General features: G+C 34.4%; 1 protein-coding gene across 2 annotated transcripts; it reads left to right on the top strand.

Moving 5' to 3' along the window:
* The first annotated feature begins 433 nt into the window (after positions 1 to 433).
* Positions 434 to 14743, top strand: LOC110739927. Of its 2 annotated transcripts, none has more exons than XM_021920404.1 (4): positions 434 to 526; positions 4183 to 4291; positions 6488 to 6749; positions 14265 to 14743. In XM_021920404.1, exons 2-4 carry the CDS (start codon positions 4254 to 4256, stop codon positions 14463 to 14465), a joined length of 501 nt encoding a protein of 166 aa, XP_021776096.1. In that variant the 5' UTR covers positions 434 to 526; positions 4183 to 4253; the 3' UTR covers positions 14466 to 14743. The 2 variants fall into 2 exon arrangements, with proteins under 2 accessions (XP_021776096.1, XP_021776097.1); XM_021920405.1 differs by having other exon boundaries at positions 4183 to 4295.
* The last annotated feature ends 788 nt before the right edge of the window (positions 14744 to 15531 follow it).

Here is a 15531-nt window from a genome sequence, read left to right as displayed (position 1 = left end):
ATCGGTTTATTATCGCGTTCCCCCGTCGCCGGTAGTTATTTCTGGCGATACGGACCGCAGGGTTTGAACTATTTGAGACTTCCTCGTCCCGAGGGACGAGCATTACCTTTTGGCCCTAATGCTGCAGACTTTTTCCTTCCGCCCGACCCGGATGTTGCTCCTTATTTGGGAGATGCTGAAATCATAGTTGAGAACATGGGAGAGGAGAATCCCGATGTTCATATGGGCGGAGAGTTTGTTGATGAGGAAGGGGGTGAGGATGCTGCTGGAGTGCAGCACGATGATTGGCCTCGATGGAGGGCTGATGTGGATGATAGACTAGAGGAGGTGTGCGATGGGATGCAGGAGCTGCTTGCATATCAAAGAAGCATGAGTCGGTTTTACACCACTCAGTATCCGCAGTATGAGCCTCCAACTGAGGCGTTCATGGATCATTTGGCATCCCGTGCTTTGCGTCGTTCCGAGAGGCGTGCTTCTCGGGGCGATGCCGGCTCTTCTGGCTCTGGAGGTCCCTCTCATTGAGATGGTAACGATTCTCTTCCTTTTCCCTTATTTTTGGTTTCATTGTAGTTGTTCTTGCATCGAGGACAATGCTTCATTCAAGTAGGGGGGGGGGAAGAAATTCTTGCATATATTCTTTGAATTTTGTATAGTTATTTTGATTTCATGTTTTGTATAACTATCTTAATTGTGGTTCAATGAAGCAAGCTTGAAAAAAAAAAACAGAAAAATGAAAAGAAAAAAAAAAGAAAAAAAAAAAGAAAAAAAAAAGAAAAAGAAACCCGCTAAGTCGAAAACCTGAAAAGGCGGCTTAGGCAAAAATGGGGGCCCGGTTAGGTTGAAAACCCGAAAGGGCGACCTAAGCAAAAAAGTGGCTAATGAGTGGGTGAGAAAGTGAGATTTGGAAAAAGATGAGAGGCTAGGATGAAAACCCGAAAGGGCTCCTAGGCAAAATGAGAGAAAAAAGAGAGAAATGTTCATGAATTTGATTTTTCAAGGAAATTTCGCATCTATTTGCCGGAGTCGGTGTCATAAGGGGAGGAGATATAAGGAGGTGTCGGGGTAGGTTTCATCTTGGTGATTTTGGGAGATAGTTGAGATTTTGGGGGAATTTGTTGATCATCTTAGGAATTTGAGAGCATGAGTTGTTTGTTTTCACTCTTGAATGTGGAAGTGTTTTTATGAGATTTTTGGTTAAGTTGAGTTTTTGTTTGCCCAATTTTATCAAAAATTTCATTTCTTTAGGCGGTTGAGAATATTCATACTCATGGCTATGCGTTTATCGTTCCAAGTTGATTTTGGGGATGAATTGATAAATAAGAAAAAAGGGAGATTCAAAGTGTGAAGTATGGGGGAGTGTGATTGTGATTGGTTGATAAGTACTAGGATGTTTTGTTGAGTTTGAGTGCATAGAGCTAGTTTGATTCCACCATCTTCTGTTTTGAACCTTAGTGAGGAGGATGTTTTTATTCTCTAAGTTTACTCGAGGGCGAGTAAAGGTTCAAGCATGGGGGAATTTGATAAGCCTTCTTATCATGGGTTGAGAGAAGCATTTTAGGGTGTGTTTTGATGCTTTATATGTACTTTTGTTAGCTTTTGTGAGTTTTGACTCATCGTCCCATTTATGTGCAAAAGAGGGAAATTATGAGTGAAAGTGAGTGAGTTGAGCTCGGGAATGAAGTGAAGAGTACTATGAGTAGGCGGACCTTGGATGATGATTTGAGAGTGTATGAAGCATGGCTTGTTGATTCACAAGGAGGCAAGAAAGCAAGTTTGAAGAAGCTAGAAGAAGGTTCAAAGCAAGGAAGAAGGAAAAAACAGTAGTGAATTGCTGCCAGGGCAGCTGGCAGCTGGCCAGAGCCGCTGGCAGCTGCTATTCCAGCATACGAAGGCTTCCAAGGCTGCCAGAGCCGCTGCCAGCGGGTCCAGAGCAGCTGGCAGCGGCAATCTCAGTTTTTGCGCAATTTTTGGCTTCTTTTTCAGCAATTTTGGCTTTGTTTTGGCACGTGTTTGGATATTATTTTATTATTATTATTGTGTTATGTTATTAAAATATAGAAACATATAAATAGCTTAGTTTTAATTAAGTTTTTGGGAGAGAAAGAGGAGAATTAAGTTTGGAGAAAAAAAAGCTTTCTAGGGTTTTCTTGGAATTTTCAGAATTCTTTGTTTTGGAATTAGAATCCATGGAAGCTTAATCTTCCGGATTCTTGGTTAAAGATTGAAGCTTTTGGCTACGAATTGTGAGATCTTTCTTCTCTTAATATCTATTGAATATATATTGTTCCTTGAATTAATTTCATGATTTGCTTTAATCAATTGCTAGGTTAGAATTATTGGATTCGCTTGCATCTAATTAATCTTTCCAAAGTAGCAACTTTAGGTTATTGATGCATGCTTTTGGTTGATAACTTGAAGAGGGAATAATATTATTGAAGAAATTAGACCGCTTGTGTTAATTTATTCAATCCTTGTTGATTTCTCCGTTTATTTTCTTCTTGTGGATAATTTAGAGCGCTTGTCTTGAATTGTGCATTGGAAAGGGTTAGAAAGGAGCGCTTTGCTATTTCTAACTATTTATGAGAATTTAGAATCTAGGAATTCTACAACAAGGTGTTCAATAGAGCTTGATTGAGGAGACTTCTATGATCAATTTGTATGTTCATTAGTGGATTTCGCATAACCAAGACCGTTCTTCTCATTGATTACCTATTCATTACGTTCGTTGTTCTTACTTAGTTCATTTATTATCATTGCTCGTGAAAACCCCCCTCGTTACTTAGGTTACTACCGTCCTAGAGTATTTCCACTTAGGTTTCCAGTTATTAGTCCCTTTTTCCCTGTGGATTCGAACTCGACTTCCCTAACTACGTTTATTTGCAGTTAGCTTAGTTGTGATATTTTTGGTTGCATACGACTGAGGCACACCATTCCTCAACTTCCAATTTGATTGGCCACCCTGAAAACCACCGTCTCTATAATCAAGCTGATTTTGCGCGGAGAACGGGTTATCCCATTGACCACCGTTGGGGTCACGATGGCCTGGCAGTCACCACGGAGGAGCGAACCTCCGTTCGGATAGCATTGATGTCAGTTTTGACAGCAAGCTAGAGCAGTAGCTATCTCCTGAGCTACCCTTGCCGGAATCCCAGCAAGCTCCTGCTCCATCAAGTCCATGCGTTGCACATTGGTAAGTTGTGCCATTGTCTTCTTCGGCTCCGATCGTCACCGCTCTGATACCAATTTGCTAGAGATTAGTACAAAAACAAAACAATTAAAGCAGAGTAAGGAAAATAGCAGGCCAAAATTATGATAGATTGTATTGCAAGTCAGAGAAACCATAATACAACTCCTTTCTTTCGAGAGGAAAGGATGCTCTCCAAGGAAAGATTTCCACCAGATCTAGATGCCTTTCCCCTTCACAATCCCTCTTAAATACACAAAAATAACCAATAATTAGAAATAACAAACTCATCACACAAAACAAGGACTAACAAACTTATCCCCTTGATTATTGATTTACCCCTCCTTGTAACTAACTTCCAGCCATCATTCCAGCTCAAGTTCTCTTATCAGGCCCTTGTTTGGGCTTCCTCCTTGCAATTGTGAATCGCACCTCACGTCTGGTCTCTTGAATGGTAGTGACTGGTTATCGGATTTTGGAGGGGAGGGGTGGTGGAGGTCGGTTGTGGAGCTGCTGCATTATTTATGGTGCAGTCATGAAGGTTTGAAGGGAAGAAGAAGAAAAGAAAAAAAAAAAACTCTTTTTTTTAAATGTAAAAGTTTTGTTTAATTTTTTTTAAAAATTTTTTTGGACCAATCACAACCCGACACGCGTCAAGTAACCTGAAATACCGGGTCATTGACTTTTGTGGACCGGTTTGGGATTGAAGAAAGAAAACACAAGTGAAAGTTGGGATTATTGTGGAATAATCAAAGTTGGGATTATTTAAAAGTAAATTGAGCAAACTTGGGATTATTAAAGTGTAATTTTCCTATTTTGTAGCATTAATGCAATATTATTTTTTGTTCAATTAGATAATCGGTATTAGTGCTAAGTAAAATTGTTTGTCCATCCTTAGTTCTCAGATGACCTGATATGATTGCCATGAATTAACATTTAAGGCTTTTCTTACTATCTATATCATCGTATGTATGACGTCATTATCTCTACTATTGTAGGAGCTGGGTTTCTGACTGCAAGTTGGGCATTTGGTAAATCTGTAAACACATGTGCTGATCGTATTCTGAAAATGGATGGGAGTCGGATGCAGTATGAGCTGGAAAAAATGTAGGTACAGTGTCTCACACTACTTAATTTGTTTTCTAGCATTGTTAATTTTGAAATGGGCAATCATGATTCATTGAAACTAACTTTGGATTTGATGGTATTGCTGGCTTTGTATGTCTCTTAAGTATTTAATCAACATATTGCATTTCAGAAAAAGTAACTTAGGGTACTTGTGGGCCTTGTGGCTTTGCTTTATGTTTAATTTCTACATCTTCCCATGACTTTCATATGCTTCATTTGTGATACACCCTCACTCTTGAGCAAGAACACTAAAGACCACTCAGCATACAAAGAGCTATGTTGAATTTGTCTGGATTCTGTTAGTGACATAATTTGGAAGGTACTTGGCTCAATGGTGGAAGTGTGATTTCTCTTTATCTTTTGTTATGGAACAAAAGTTGGAAGGTTCTTGATTGCCAGCACTTGATTTTTGAGGTTATTTATGATTTGGGGTTGGGGAGGGAAGAGGCTGGAGGTTTCAATGCTTGGAGCTTGGAAGTTCATCCTTTGCAAAATCGTTTTGTATTCTGCTATATTATGATGATTATTAAGAAATGGAACATAATGACCTGCTTCCATATTTTTCAGATTTTGGGGCCAGAACACCAATTGGGCATTATATCATATGGGTATTATATCTGGCAACAATTAAGTAATAAAAAATTGGCTCACACTTGTGTTAGCTTGGTATTTTGGTGTATTGGTTAGTGTTTCAATTTTCATCATTATTCTTTGATTTGCCCTCCACTGAACTTTTTCCCTTCATTTACCAAAAACTCTTAAAGGCTAAAATTAATGGAGTTTTATTTTACTAAATATATGATTCTCCAGGCCCCAACATATTCTTATTATAACTAATTAGTAAACCCTAATTTAATACCCCTAATTTTGAAGTTATGAGTAAAACGTAATTGGTATCTGAGACTCAAGAAATAGTTGCAAAATTGCATTCAGTAAATAAAATACACGAAGTAGAATTAACATAGTTGTTCTTCTGATCCTCGTATTTTGGGAAGGAACTATCACCAGGATTCTTTCTTCAACTTTTTTGCTTTTCTGCTTTGCTGGTCAATATCAGTTTTGTTTCCTTGTTTCTTTAACCCAATCTCTTTGCTCACCATTAAAATGTCCTTGGCAAGTTTCTCCTTGATATTGCCTTTAGTAGATTTGAGCATACCATATAGCTCAGTCAAGTTTTTCTGCATTCCGTTATAACTTATTTTGATGTTCTGAATGTGTCCAGAAGCGAATGTGGATTTGTTTGTGGAAAAGCGAATGTGGATTTGTTTGTGGAAAAGCCAAACAAAGGCGCTCATAAAACAAATTAAACATGTTATGAGCATGAGGACTGCCTCAGTCTTATAGCTTTAGTTGCTGCAAAATTCTAACCTGCTTTTTAAACAAGCTTTTGATTTCGTGGTTGATAGTGTATGCATCTTACTTCAGAAACTCCTTTTGCAAATCAGGGGTGGTTGTGAAGTTGGTGATTGGGATGTTATGATTCGTAGATATGGTGTTGGTGGTGGTGTTAAGTTATATATATTTGGAGGGATGGTTGTAGTGGAGAGGGGAGTCGGGTTGGTGGTGGTGGCTACCATGGGAAAAGGGGAGGATGAAGAGAGAGAGGGAGTGAATAAAATTGTAAATGTTCATGACTTGTGGTGGATTAAAGTCAGGGAAATAATGCTGTATATGGTAGGAGTATAATTAATGTTAGGGGGTATTTTGGTGGGTAATATTGTTTAAAGTTGGGGTAAAACTCTAATTTTAGACAATAAAAAAGATCCATTTTGACATATTTTTGAATTGCAAGTTAAAATTCAAAGGAAGTAGATTTTCAGAGGCTACGTTTCCTTTTGCCTAAAATATCATTGACACTTGTCTGACTTGTGTTTCTTTAACCTTTTATGTTTTATGCAATAACAATTATGTAGAGCTAGTAAAAGGTTTTACTACTGTCTATGTAGAGCTATGCTTTCATTTTCCGAATCACTATATAAAAAAAGGCATGCCAAATGTTCAAGGCTTCAAGCAGAGTATTCTTGGTTTTTTGTTTTTAGTTTTTTTTTTTTTTTTAATCCCTGTCTCCAATTTCAATATAGATAGATATGAAGTCCAAGTTTCATGCCGCCATTTAATGTTTGTTGAGTAGACAAAATCTTATAGATGATGCTGAGCTATTGATTATAAATGCAGAATACTGGAGAAGTATGGCAATGATCCTGAGAAAATGAAGCCTTTCTCCAAGTATTTCTACCGTGAAGAAATATTTAATGATTCAACCCCTGGATGTTCCAAACCAATATATCGGCAACAGCATCTGCATGTCGATAATCACCGGACAACTGATGACAATATGAACCATGAGTCTGCTAAGAAAGGTGTATATCATCAACAGAGAAAGGATGATTCTAACGTCAACCTGAGAAGCCCTGGTGTGGAGAATAAACAATCCTCTGTAAGTGCATGCTCATGATTTTTTACATTATAATATGAACACAATTAGTCTTTTTATATCTACAATGCAAATATAATTGTTGAAAATTTTAATCCAACATAAAAAAATTATTTTTAGAGAAATTATAAAATTAAAATAAAAATTACATAAAGGAAACTAAAAATTGGATAAATAAAAAACGTTGATGATACTATATTGTACCAAAATTAAAGAAATATACTTTATAATTTGAGAAAACTAAGTCAATCATAGACTACATAATCATTAAAACATTGTGGTTGTCAATATTTCAAACGACCACTATAAAACTTTCATATAATTTGCTGCTTTCGTTTTCCATGTTCTCTTTTATGGAATATTGATTAGTGCGGTAAGTAGTGATTTTGATGACCTCTGCTTGAAATTTGACTTGTTGCCATCTCCTACCAAAGCAAATGAGTCATTAAGTATCATACTTTGTGATGAGTGTAGCTAGAGTTTTTTTTACTCGTATGTTGTAGATCCACAATTGATTGCTTTAATAAATTGTATTACTTATATTTGGTGGCTCTTTAGCCCTTTAAGATAAACATTAGCTGAAATACTAAATAATGAGGCTAAGTAAATTTTTATCGAACTGCCAGTTTAGCTCTGATCTGATACAAGAATATAATAGTAGAACAGCTGGTGATTTCTCTTCCAGTTGAAACAAGAATTACACTCAACCAAGGCCTGATGACCGTTACCTTAATGCTCATACTCTGCTTCAATCTACTGATCGTATCCCAGCTCTCTCATTTCTGCAACTTTAAGCCTAGGGCTTATACCTAACTGCCTCTATACTTCTTTTGAAACTTTGAAAGTTCCAACTGTGAGATGAATAATACGGATCTTTTGAGGCATTTTGAATGACTAAACTAAGAATTATATCTGAACTTATTCGGCCTGATCAATTTTACAATTATTGCATTTAACCGTCCTTATCTGAACTTATTTGATCCAAAACTTATTAGAGCAACTCCAATAGTTGCTTTTGGGGACTAGCTTGCAATTTTTATATTTTTCAAGCTAATAGCCAAACAATTGGAGGATAATTCAATAATTAGAGCATCTTCAATGGTAAGCTACAAAGGCTTGTAGCTTGCTTTGTCGTGTTAACTTTTAAAGCTACAACCTATTTAAGCTACAAAGTACTCCAATGGCAAGCTACAAGAAGTTGTTGCTTGATTTGCCACATCATTATTTCAAGCTACAAAGTACTCCAATGGTTGGCTATATAATTTGTAGCTTTCATGTAATACTTTATTTACTATACTATATGAGGTGAAAATTTCATTGCTATTTTACTTACTTTTACCAAAAAAATTCTAAATTATAATATAATTTCATAAGTTGTGTCTGCTATTAATATTAAAAATTTATATGCAATAATATAATTTCATATAAGTTGTTTTGTACTCGTATTATAAGACGACTTGCTTGCGATTTGATTATTTAAGCTTATACGAAGTATTTAATATTTTCATCAAGAGAATTGATAACCTTTTCCATTAAAAAAAGAAGTATTGATAACCTTTCTCCCTAAATTTATTTGCATATTTTGTAATAAACATTTGACAATACACTAAATAAAACTAATTAACAAAACAACATTCCTTAAAAAAAAAAAAAAAAAAAAACCTAGCAACTTAAGATCAATTCAAGTTATAGCTACCAAAACGTGACCAAATATGCTCAACTAAATCAAGCCTTTAACGGTGATGCATTTGTCTATCTCGGATTGTTGCATCTCTTTCAAGATATGACTCAAACTTTGTGAAAATTCATCGTTAGAAAAGTTTTTGTTATAAGAGTGACGCTCGTCTTCAACAATCATATTGTGTAATATAATACACGCATCCATAATATCGTGGATATTGCATTTATGCCAACGTGCAGGCCTACGAATTATAGCAAAACGAGATTGGAGTACCCCAAATGCCCTCTCAACATCTTTCCTTGCACTCTCTTGCTTTTCCTTAAACAAAAGCCTCTTCGGGTCCCGAGGATGTGAAATTTTTTTAACAAATGCAGCCCACTCAGGATATATACCACCAACTAGATAATATCCCGTTTCATACTCGGTGCCATTAATGGTAAAATTAACCACCGGAGCTTGTCCTTGCAATTTCTCTTGAAACAAATTTGATCTACATACCACATTAAGGTCGTTGTTGGATCCAGCAACATCGAATATGCGTGCCAAATCCATAGATCTATTGAGGCCACATCTTCAAGCATTATTGTTGGATATCCATAATCATCTCAAGTGTATTGTCCTTTCCATCTACTAGGGCAATTTTTCCATGCCCAATGCATACAATCAAGACTTCCAAGCATGCCCGGAAAGCCATGGTATTCCTCATGCATTTTAAGCAATCGTTGGACATCATTAGCATTGGGACTTCTCAGGTACACCTCTCCAAATATTTCAATAACACCACGATAAAATTTAAATAGACGCTTCATAGCCATGCTCTCACCAATCTTGATGTACTCGTCAACAGCATCAGCTGCAGTTCCATAACCTAATATGCGAATAGCAACATTGCATTTTTGAAGAGGGGACAAACCCATTCTTTTTGCAGCATCAAACCTTTGTTGAAATATTCAATGTGATTTTTTAAGGCCTCCACTATTCGATTGAAGACCTCTCTCCTCATACGAAAACGTCTTCGAAAAACATGTTCCGGATATACTGGTTGTTCAGAAAAATAATCTTTGTATAAACGTTCTTCACCACCTTCACGATCACGAGGAACAACCTCTCTCGAGGGTGTTTCATATTGTGAGATTTTGTATCGCCCGATTTCTTCATGTGATTCATCAAATAATTGCTCTTCCCAAAATTTATCCCAATCAAAGTTACTACTTGTAGAATTTGGACTTTCAGGCATTTTAAATTGGTAATATATGTATATATTAGTTGAGAATTAAAGGATAGAATGAATGTTTACATGATGAAATTAAATGCAAGAAAATATAAAGGTGATAACATATACGTTAATACAAGTATATATGCTACTTACTAATGTTTATATACATTTTATATTTTAGTTGATTTCCTTCAAATGTTAGTGCTAGTTTAGCTCCACAAATCCTGGAGACAAAAGGGTGAGGAGGAATTAGTACTATGTAAATTCCTTTGCTAAATATAGTTCTGTATGACCATGTATTCTACTTTCCCTTCAATTGATCTACTACTTTCCCGATCAATTTACTTGATGACTTAGATTTATTTATTTATTGTTTTTTTTTTTTTTTGACAAGGACTTAGATTTATCATACATGATTTATAATTACAAAAGTTAGTCGAGTAATAATTAAAGTTGTTGTATACATATATAATGCTCTCGTAAAAACATAAACGTGTCAACTGAAAAAGGTGTCATTATATACATATAGCATACAATCGTAAAAATATAAATAATATAAAAGACATACTCATGTCGACTAAAAATCGGAACAAGCATATACTACTCTCTCTATCTATATATATTTATTCAATCCAAGTTTTTGTATGTATATAACAAACTTTCGTAACAATGCATATAAATGATAAGTCAAAGTTAGTCGTGAGTGTTGTTCGTAACAACCTTTCAATTTTCTTGAAAAAAGTGCCCATTTTTCAGGGGAAATGGCATTATATATGCATTTTACAAAACGAATATGGTATGAAGAGTATGAACTAAAATGAGTTTTATGAATTGAATTTTTTTTGTTGTTAAATAATGGATTTTATTGTAAGGTCTAAATAATGTGTGGAAACAACAACATTTATAGTGGAATGGTACTGAGATTTAATTGATTTTCTTAGGATTGTTTTACTTCATATCAATATTTAAATCTAATTATCCTAATTAGGTATATTGGTCCAATGGTCCTACATTCTACATACTTAAGTTTGGTCCTATAAACTTTCGTAACAACCTTTCAATTTCTTTCTCCAAATTTTTTTTCTTTTCATTGGTTAGCCGTGAGCTAGTGTTGGGTGTTATATATATATATATATATATATTTGAACTTAGACGAACGTCCACTCTTTTGAAAAAATGAAATACTGAAGGCAAAAAACAAGAAGTAGCAAATTAAAAACAAAGCTTTAACCACTAATGATAAAAAAATAACAAAGAGATTAAGAATGCTACAAAACTTAATACATAACATTAATAATAAATTAAACATTACATAATAAATGGAAAAGTCTTATAAATTGCTTATTGAGTTCAACCGAAAACACCTAAAATACCGTCCTCTAATAATAAAAAAAAAAAAAATTAAAATACTTGACTCTGTAGTCATCATATTTATTTGATTTGTGATTATGACATTCCATACTTGGCCTTAATGATTTCACATACTTGATCATGATTTTTTCTAGCTTTTTCGTCCATATTAGATGTCTCCTTGCAAAGTATCACGAAATCTTGTTGTCGAATGTGTTCTTCGTACAATGAAAGTCTTTTTGACTGTATATCTTGATAATTACCCCATTTCTCGTCAAGATGAGCTGTTTTTCCTTTCACTTTACTTTTATTCCTCGCACTTGCTTTAGCCGCCTTTTGTCCTATTGGTCGTTTATCTCTCCTTTTCACGTTATCAATTTCACTAGTATTAGGATTTGAGGAAGAGGTAGTGTTATCTTTAGGAATAGAAATCTTTGTTCTTTTGTGTAACTACTTTGTGTAGAAACATAATCCTTCCACTTCGGGGCATTTTGAAGAATTTTCCAAGAATGTAAATAAGTAAATTTTTCTTTTTCTTGTTTTCACTTTTGCTAGTAAAAAGTTTTAGGGCATTACTAATCATTTGTTCATCGTCATTGCCACTTGGGTGACCACTTTTAATCTGTATATAACACCCATTGAACTTACTAACCTCAGGACTCATTTTATACCAGTGATTTGTGGCTTGCTCAATGGTTATTGGAGGGCCTTCCCTTCTCTAATTGTTATAATACTCTACAAGATTTTTCCAATAATCCACCTTTGATGGGTGCCTTTGATAGAATCAGTTGTGAAATCTATCCAACTATTACATAAATCTTCATCCATGTATTGAGTCCAAGAAAGCTCGACTTACTAGTAGCAGCTTGTGCATTTACCTCCTCTTGTATATTATCACTGTGAGGAGTGTTTGACTCTATTTGAGACCTTTGGAGTGATGTTATTTGGTGCATATTAGAGGCCCCTACAGATTCTCTTCTTGTAGTATCATGAACCACATTAGATTCACTTGGAAATGGAGGTTAAGGATAGTAGCTTGACATATTGTCTTGCAAATTAGGCATTGTAGTATTTGGATAGTAGTAGCCAGGGTGGTAGTGTCTTTGAGGGTAGGAATTTTTGGAGGTAAAATTTCCACTATTTGATGAATTTCCCTAACCAAAATGTTGACTAAATGGATTATCCGTATCATCCATCTAAATTTTTTTTACTAGGAATTAATCGTAGATATGAAAGTATTTGTAGATTATGTTTTTACGAAATAATATACTGGTTGTATTCTTAAGTTTATAAAACTTATTTATAGATACATTAGCTGATAATTCAAAGTTAGATATGGTTACCAAATATTGTATGTTGGCTAGAATTTTGGCAAAATCTTTTATTGACAAAGTCTAATTTGTTATTATATAAAGTAATCAAAAACTTTAAATTTAAAAATACCTATAATCTTGTACATTCTAGGTACAAGTGAATACTTACGAATGAATGTTAGTAATTTTTTTAAGAAAAAGAATAAAAAAAGTATACCGATAACCTATAAGCTAGGAAGCACATTAGTCAACATCAGCTACATGTCAGTTAAGACTTGTGATAAAGATGGAAATTTTATTTTAAAATGTATTTTTTTAGAAAAAGATAAAAAACAAAAATAAATAAAAAAAAAACAAAAAAAGATGTTGCATTATCTGTTTAGCAATTGTAGATCACGTATAACTCTCAATGAACCGTGTCCCCCACTTTCCAATCTTTAAAAATAATTTATAAATCCTGAAAATTTCAATAGTGCTCCAATGGTCAAGCAACACTATTTTTATTTTTCATAATTGCAAGCAGGTCCTTAAAAAACACCATTGGAGATGCTCTTAGTTTTGCCAAGCAAATTAGCTTGGCTAAGCTAATTAGCTTAGAAATTAATTGTCTCTAATAAAATATTAATTATTTAAAAATATTTTGAAAAAAACCAAATGACAATTAGCTTAACCATTGTGGTATAAATTGGTTAGAAAGAAGAATAACTTTACAATCCTAGGTGGCATGATAAGCTAATTTAACAAATAGCTTGCCACTAGAGTTGCTCTAAGTAGATAGAAAGAACAAAGCCTTTGTTTACTTTAAAATTTTGTACTCAAAACTCAAAAGTATTTCAGTTAAAGCATTCACCTAGTTTATCCGTTTATGGCTCTAAATAGAAGCATAATTGTATTTTCTAAAGTTTTATTTGTGGGTTTGGGGCTTGGTTATTGTTCTCTTATTGACTATCACATCCTGTTATTGGTGATTTAGGAAAACCTTTTTCAAAATTGTCTTGCAACAACAACAACAATAACAATAAAGCCTTAGTCCCAAAATTGAGTTTGACTAACATGAATCAAAATTGGGAACCATCTGAAAAAGGAAATGAGCATAGCAAAATAATCGATTGAATAAACGTTGGAAAAAAAAAGTGTGTAAAGTGGAAAACAAAATGGGTATACAAAATGTACGAGACTTTTAAATGTGTGGTAAGGTGATAAAATCGAGAGGAAAAACATGTGAGTAAAAACATAAAGGTTTGAGAAAAATCTAGCAAAAGAATTGCATCCTCTGTTTTTTTTAGATGCATCATTTTCTATAAATGAAAGTTTTTAATTTAGTTGTATTAATTCTTTTTTCTTATACGAGCAAAGGTATTGATCTCTTTTTCCCCTTCTTTCGTATCCAAGCTTGCATATAGGTTCCGATTCACCTTCGATATGATTTCACGTCTCATAATATCTTTATACTTATCATAATTCTCATCACTCTTGCATTTCCCTAATATCCTTCAATAATGGCAATAAAGTTTCAAAATGGATTTTTTTTCCTCATTTGTTTTATGATCAACACTTTAATTGGTTGATTGATTTGTTTTATGATTGCTACGAGACTATGCATATGAAATTGCTTTTCTTGTCTTTCTATTAGGACTTTAGGACATTGTTATTTAGAAACTGGCTTTTGGCACAAATTTGATAGTGATCATACTTGTTTCTTCAAATGTAAACCTTTATGAATCTCTTGTCAAACATCATGTTGGATTCAATTAGCTAAGTTGTCATCATATAGGACACAGTTCTGTCCTACCGTCACAAATCAGCTGTTGGATTGCTGAGATATGTGTATACAACAATGACCACACATGCAATCTGTTTATAATTTATTCTTATTAATTTTTTTTATTTGGTTGTTATAAAGGAACAATGGCTGATTCTAATGCCAAATTGTCATGGCTGATGTGAGCTTTTTGCAGGTACAACCTGGTATTAGTATATTTGGATATGGAGATCCTCTTGACGTTTTGTTTGGGTATTCATCTACAAATGAGGAGCCTCATCATCTGCCTGATGAATCTGGAAACTCAGCCAAAGTGCAGAGTCGCAGTCAAAAAAGGGCCCACCGTAGGCATAGATTGAGGCATCGTAATCAGGAGACGTTGGCACTTGGGGGATAGTTGATCATTCGCCATCAAGATTGGATGTTGAGTACTGATCGTCAGTTAAGCAGAAAAGGTAAGGAAGAAATGTCCTATATGGAGAAAAACAAGTTTGTATATTGTCATTGCATTTATGTTTCTTGGGTATCCCCTTCTTCTCCAGCTGTTTATATCAAAGAGCAAACAGTTTTCTTTATTAACGTAAACCAACAAAGTAACACGACCAAAAAAAACGATGATGCTCTGTCTGGGAGCACTGTAATTTATGTTAAATCGATTTGCTCATATCTTTGGAATTTGGAGTAGGATTGGTGTTGGTTTATTACTTTATGTATTATAAATTTTTAGGGTAAGAAGATCTATCATACCACGTGGGAACCCGAATGGGTAAGCATGTTAGACATTTTGAGAGAGAAGGAAGGATAAGCAATCCCCATTCTCAGTTGCCCCTAAAAATAAAACCTTTAACTTTAAGATTGAAAGATACAATCTTAACTACTTAATTGGACAACCTATGCTTGGTACGTTGCAAGTCTGCATTGTATTGGAGTTGTGCTGAAGAAGTGAATTTAATTGTAGTCACTTTTTAAAAGAAATTATACTTCCCCCGTTTCATTTTAGTTGCATCACTTTTCTTAAATAAAAGTTTTGAATGAGTTGCATTACTTTTCTTTTTAGTTAATAAACTCTCTTTGTCTCTCTCCTATCATATGAGTCTTTGTTTTTCCCTCTCTCTCTTTCAGCTCCAAAAATTGCGTAGGAGTTTGTAATTTGCAAAGTGATGCAACTAAAAAAATATAGAGGAAGTATCTCTAAACTAGTGTACCAAAAAATCCACAAGAAGATGTAGCCTAATACTACGCTGTTGTTTGGTTAACCTTCATAAATGTAGGAAATGAAAATTCATGTGAATTTGCAAGTGGGCTAGTTGTTTGGTTGACAACAAAAAGTAAAATGGAGGAATTGGAAATCCATGGGAATTATGATTTTCCACTAAACATGGGAAGGCCATGGTCACCTCAAATTTCTATGAATTATAATAAGGCCATTTCTTAGAAATTGTATTAAGGAAATAAATTCCCAT

Source organism: Chenopodium quinoa, unplaced genomic scaffold, assembly GCF_001683475.1.
Source record: "Chenopodium quinoa cultivar QQ74 unplaced genomic scaffold, ASM168347v1, whole genome shotgun sequence".
NCBI classification, from domain to species: Eukaryota; Viridiplantae; Streptophyta; class Magnoliopsida; order Caryophyllales; family Amaranthaceae; genus Chenopodium; species Chenopodium quinoa.
Note: the sequence above shows the minus strand (reverse complement) of the source record. Positions and strands in the feature narration are given on the sequence as shown.

What these genes read in the sequence shown, in the direction of transcription:
- LOC110739927 (XM_021920404.1), top strand. Translation starts at nt 4,254, where the DNA reads ATGGATGGGAGTCGGATGCAGTATGAGCTGGAAAAAAT. An exon ending in CAGTATGAGCTGGAAAAAAT is followed by an intron (nt 4,292 to 6,487) that starts GTAGGTACAGTG and finishes TTATAAATGCAG; the next exon opens with AATACTGGAGAAGTATGGCA. An exon ending in TGGAGAATAAACAATCCTCT is followed by an intron (nt 6,750 to 14,264) that starts GTAAGTGCATGC and finishes AGCTTTTTGCAG; the next exon opens with GTACAACCTGGTATTAGTAT.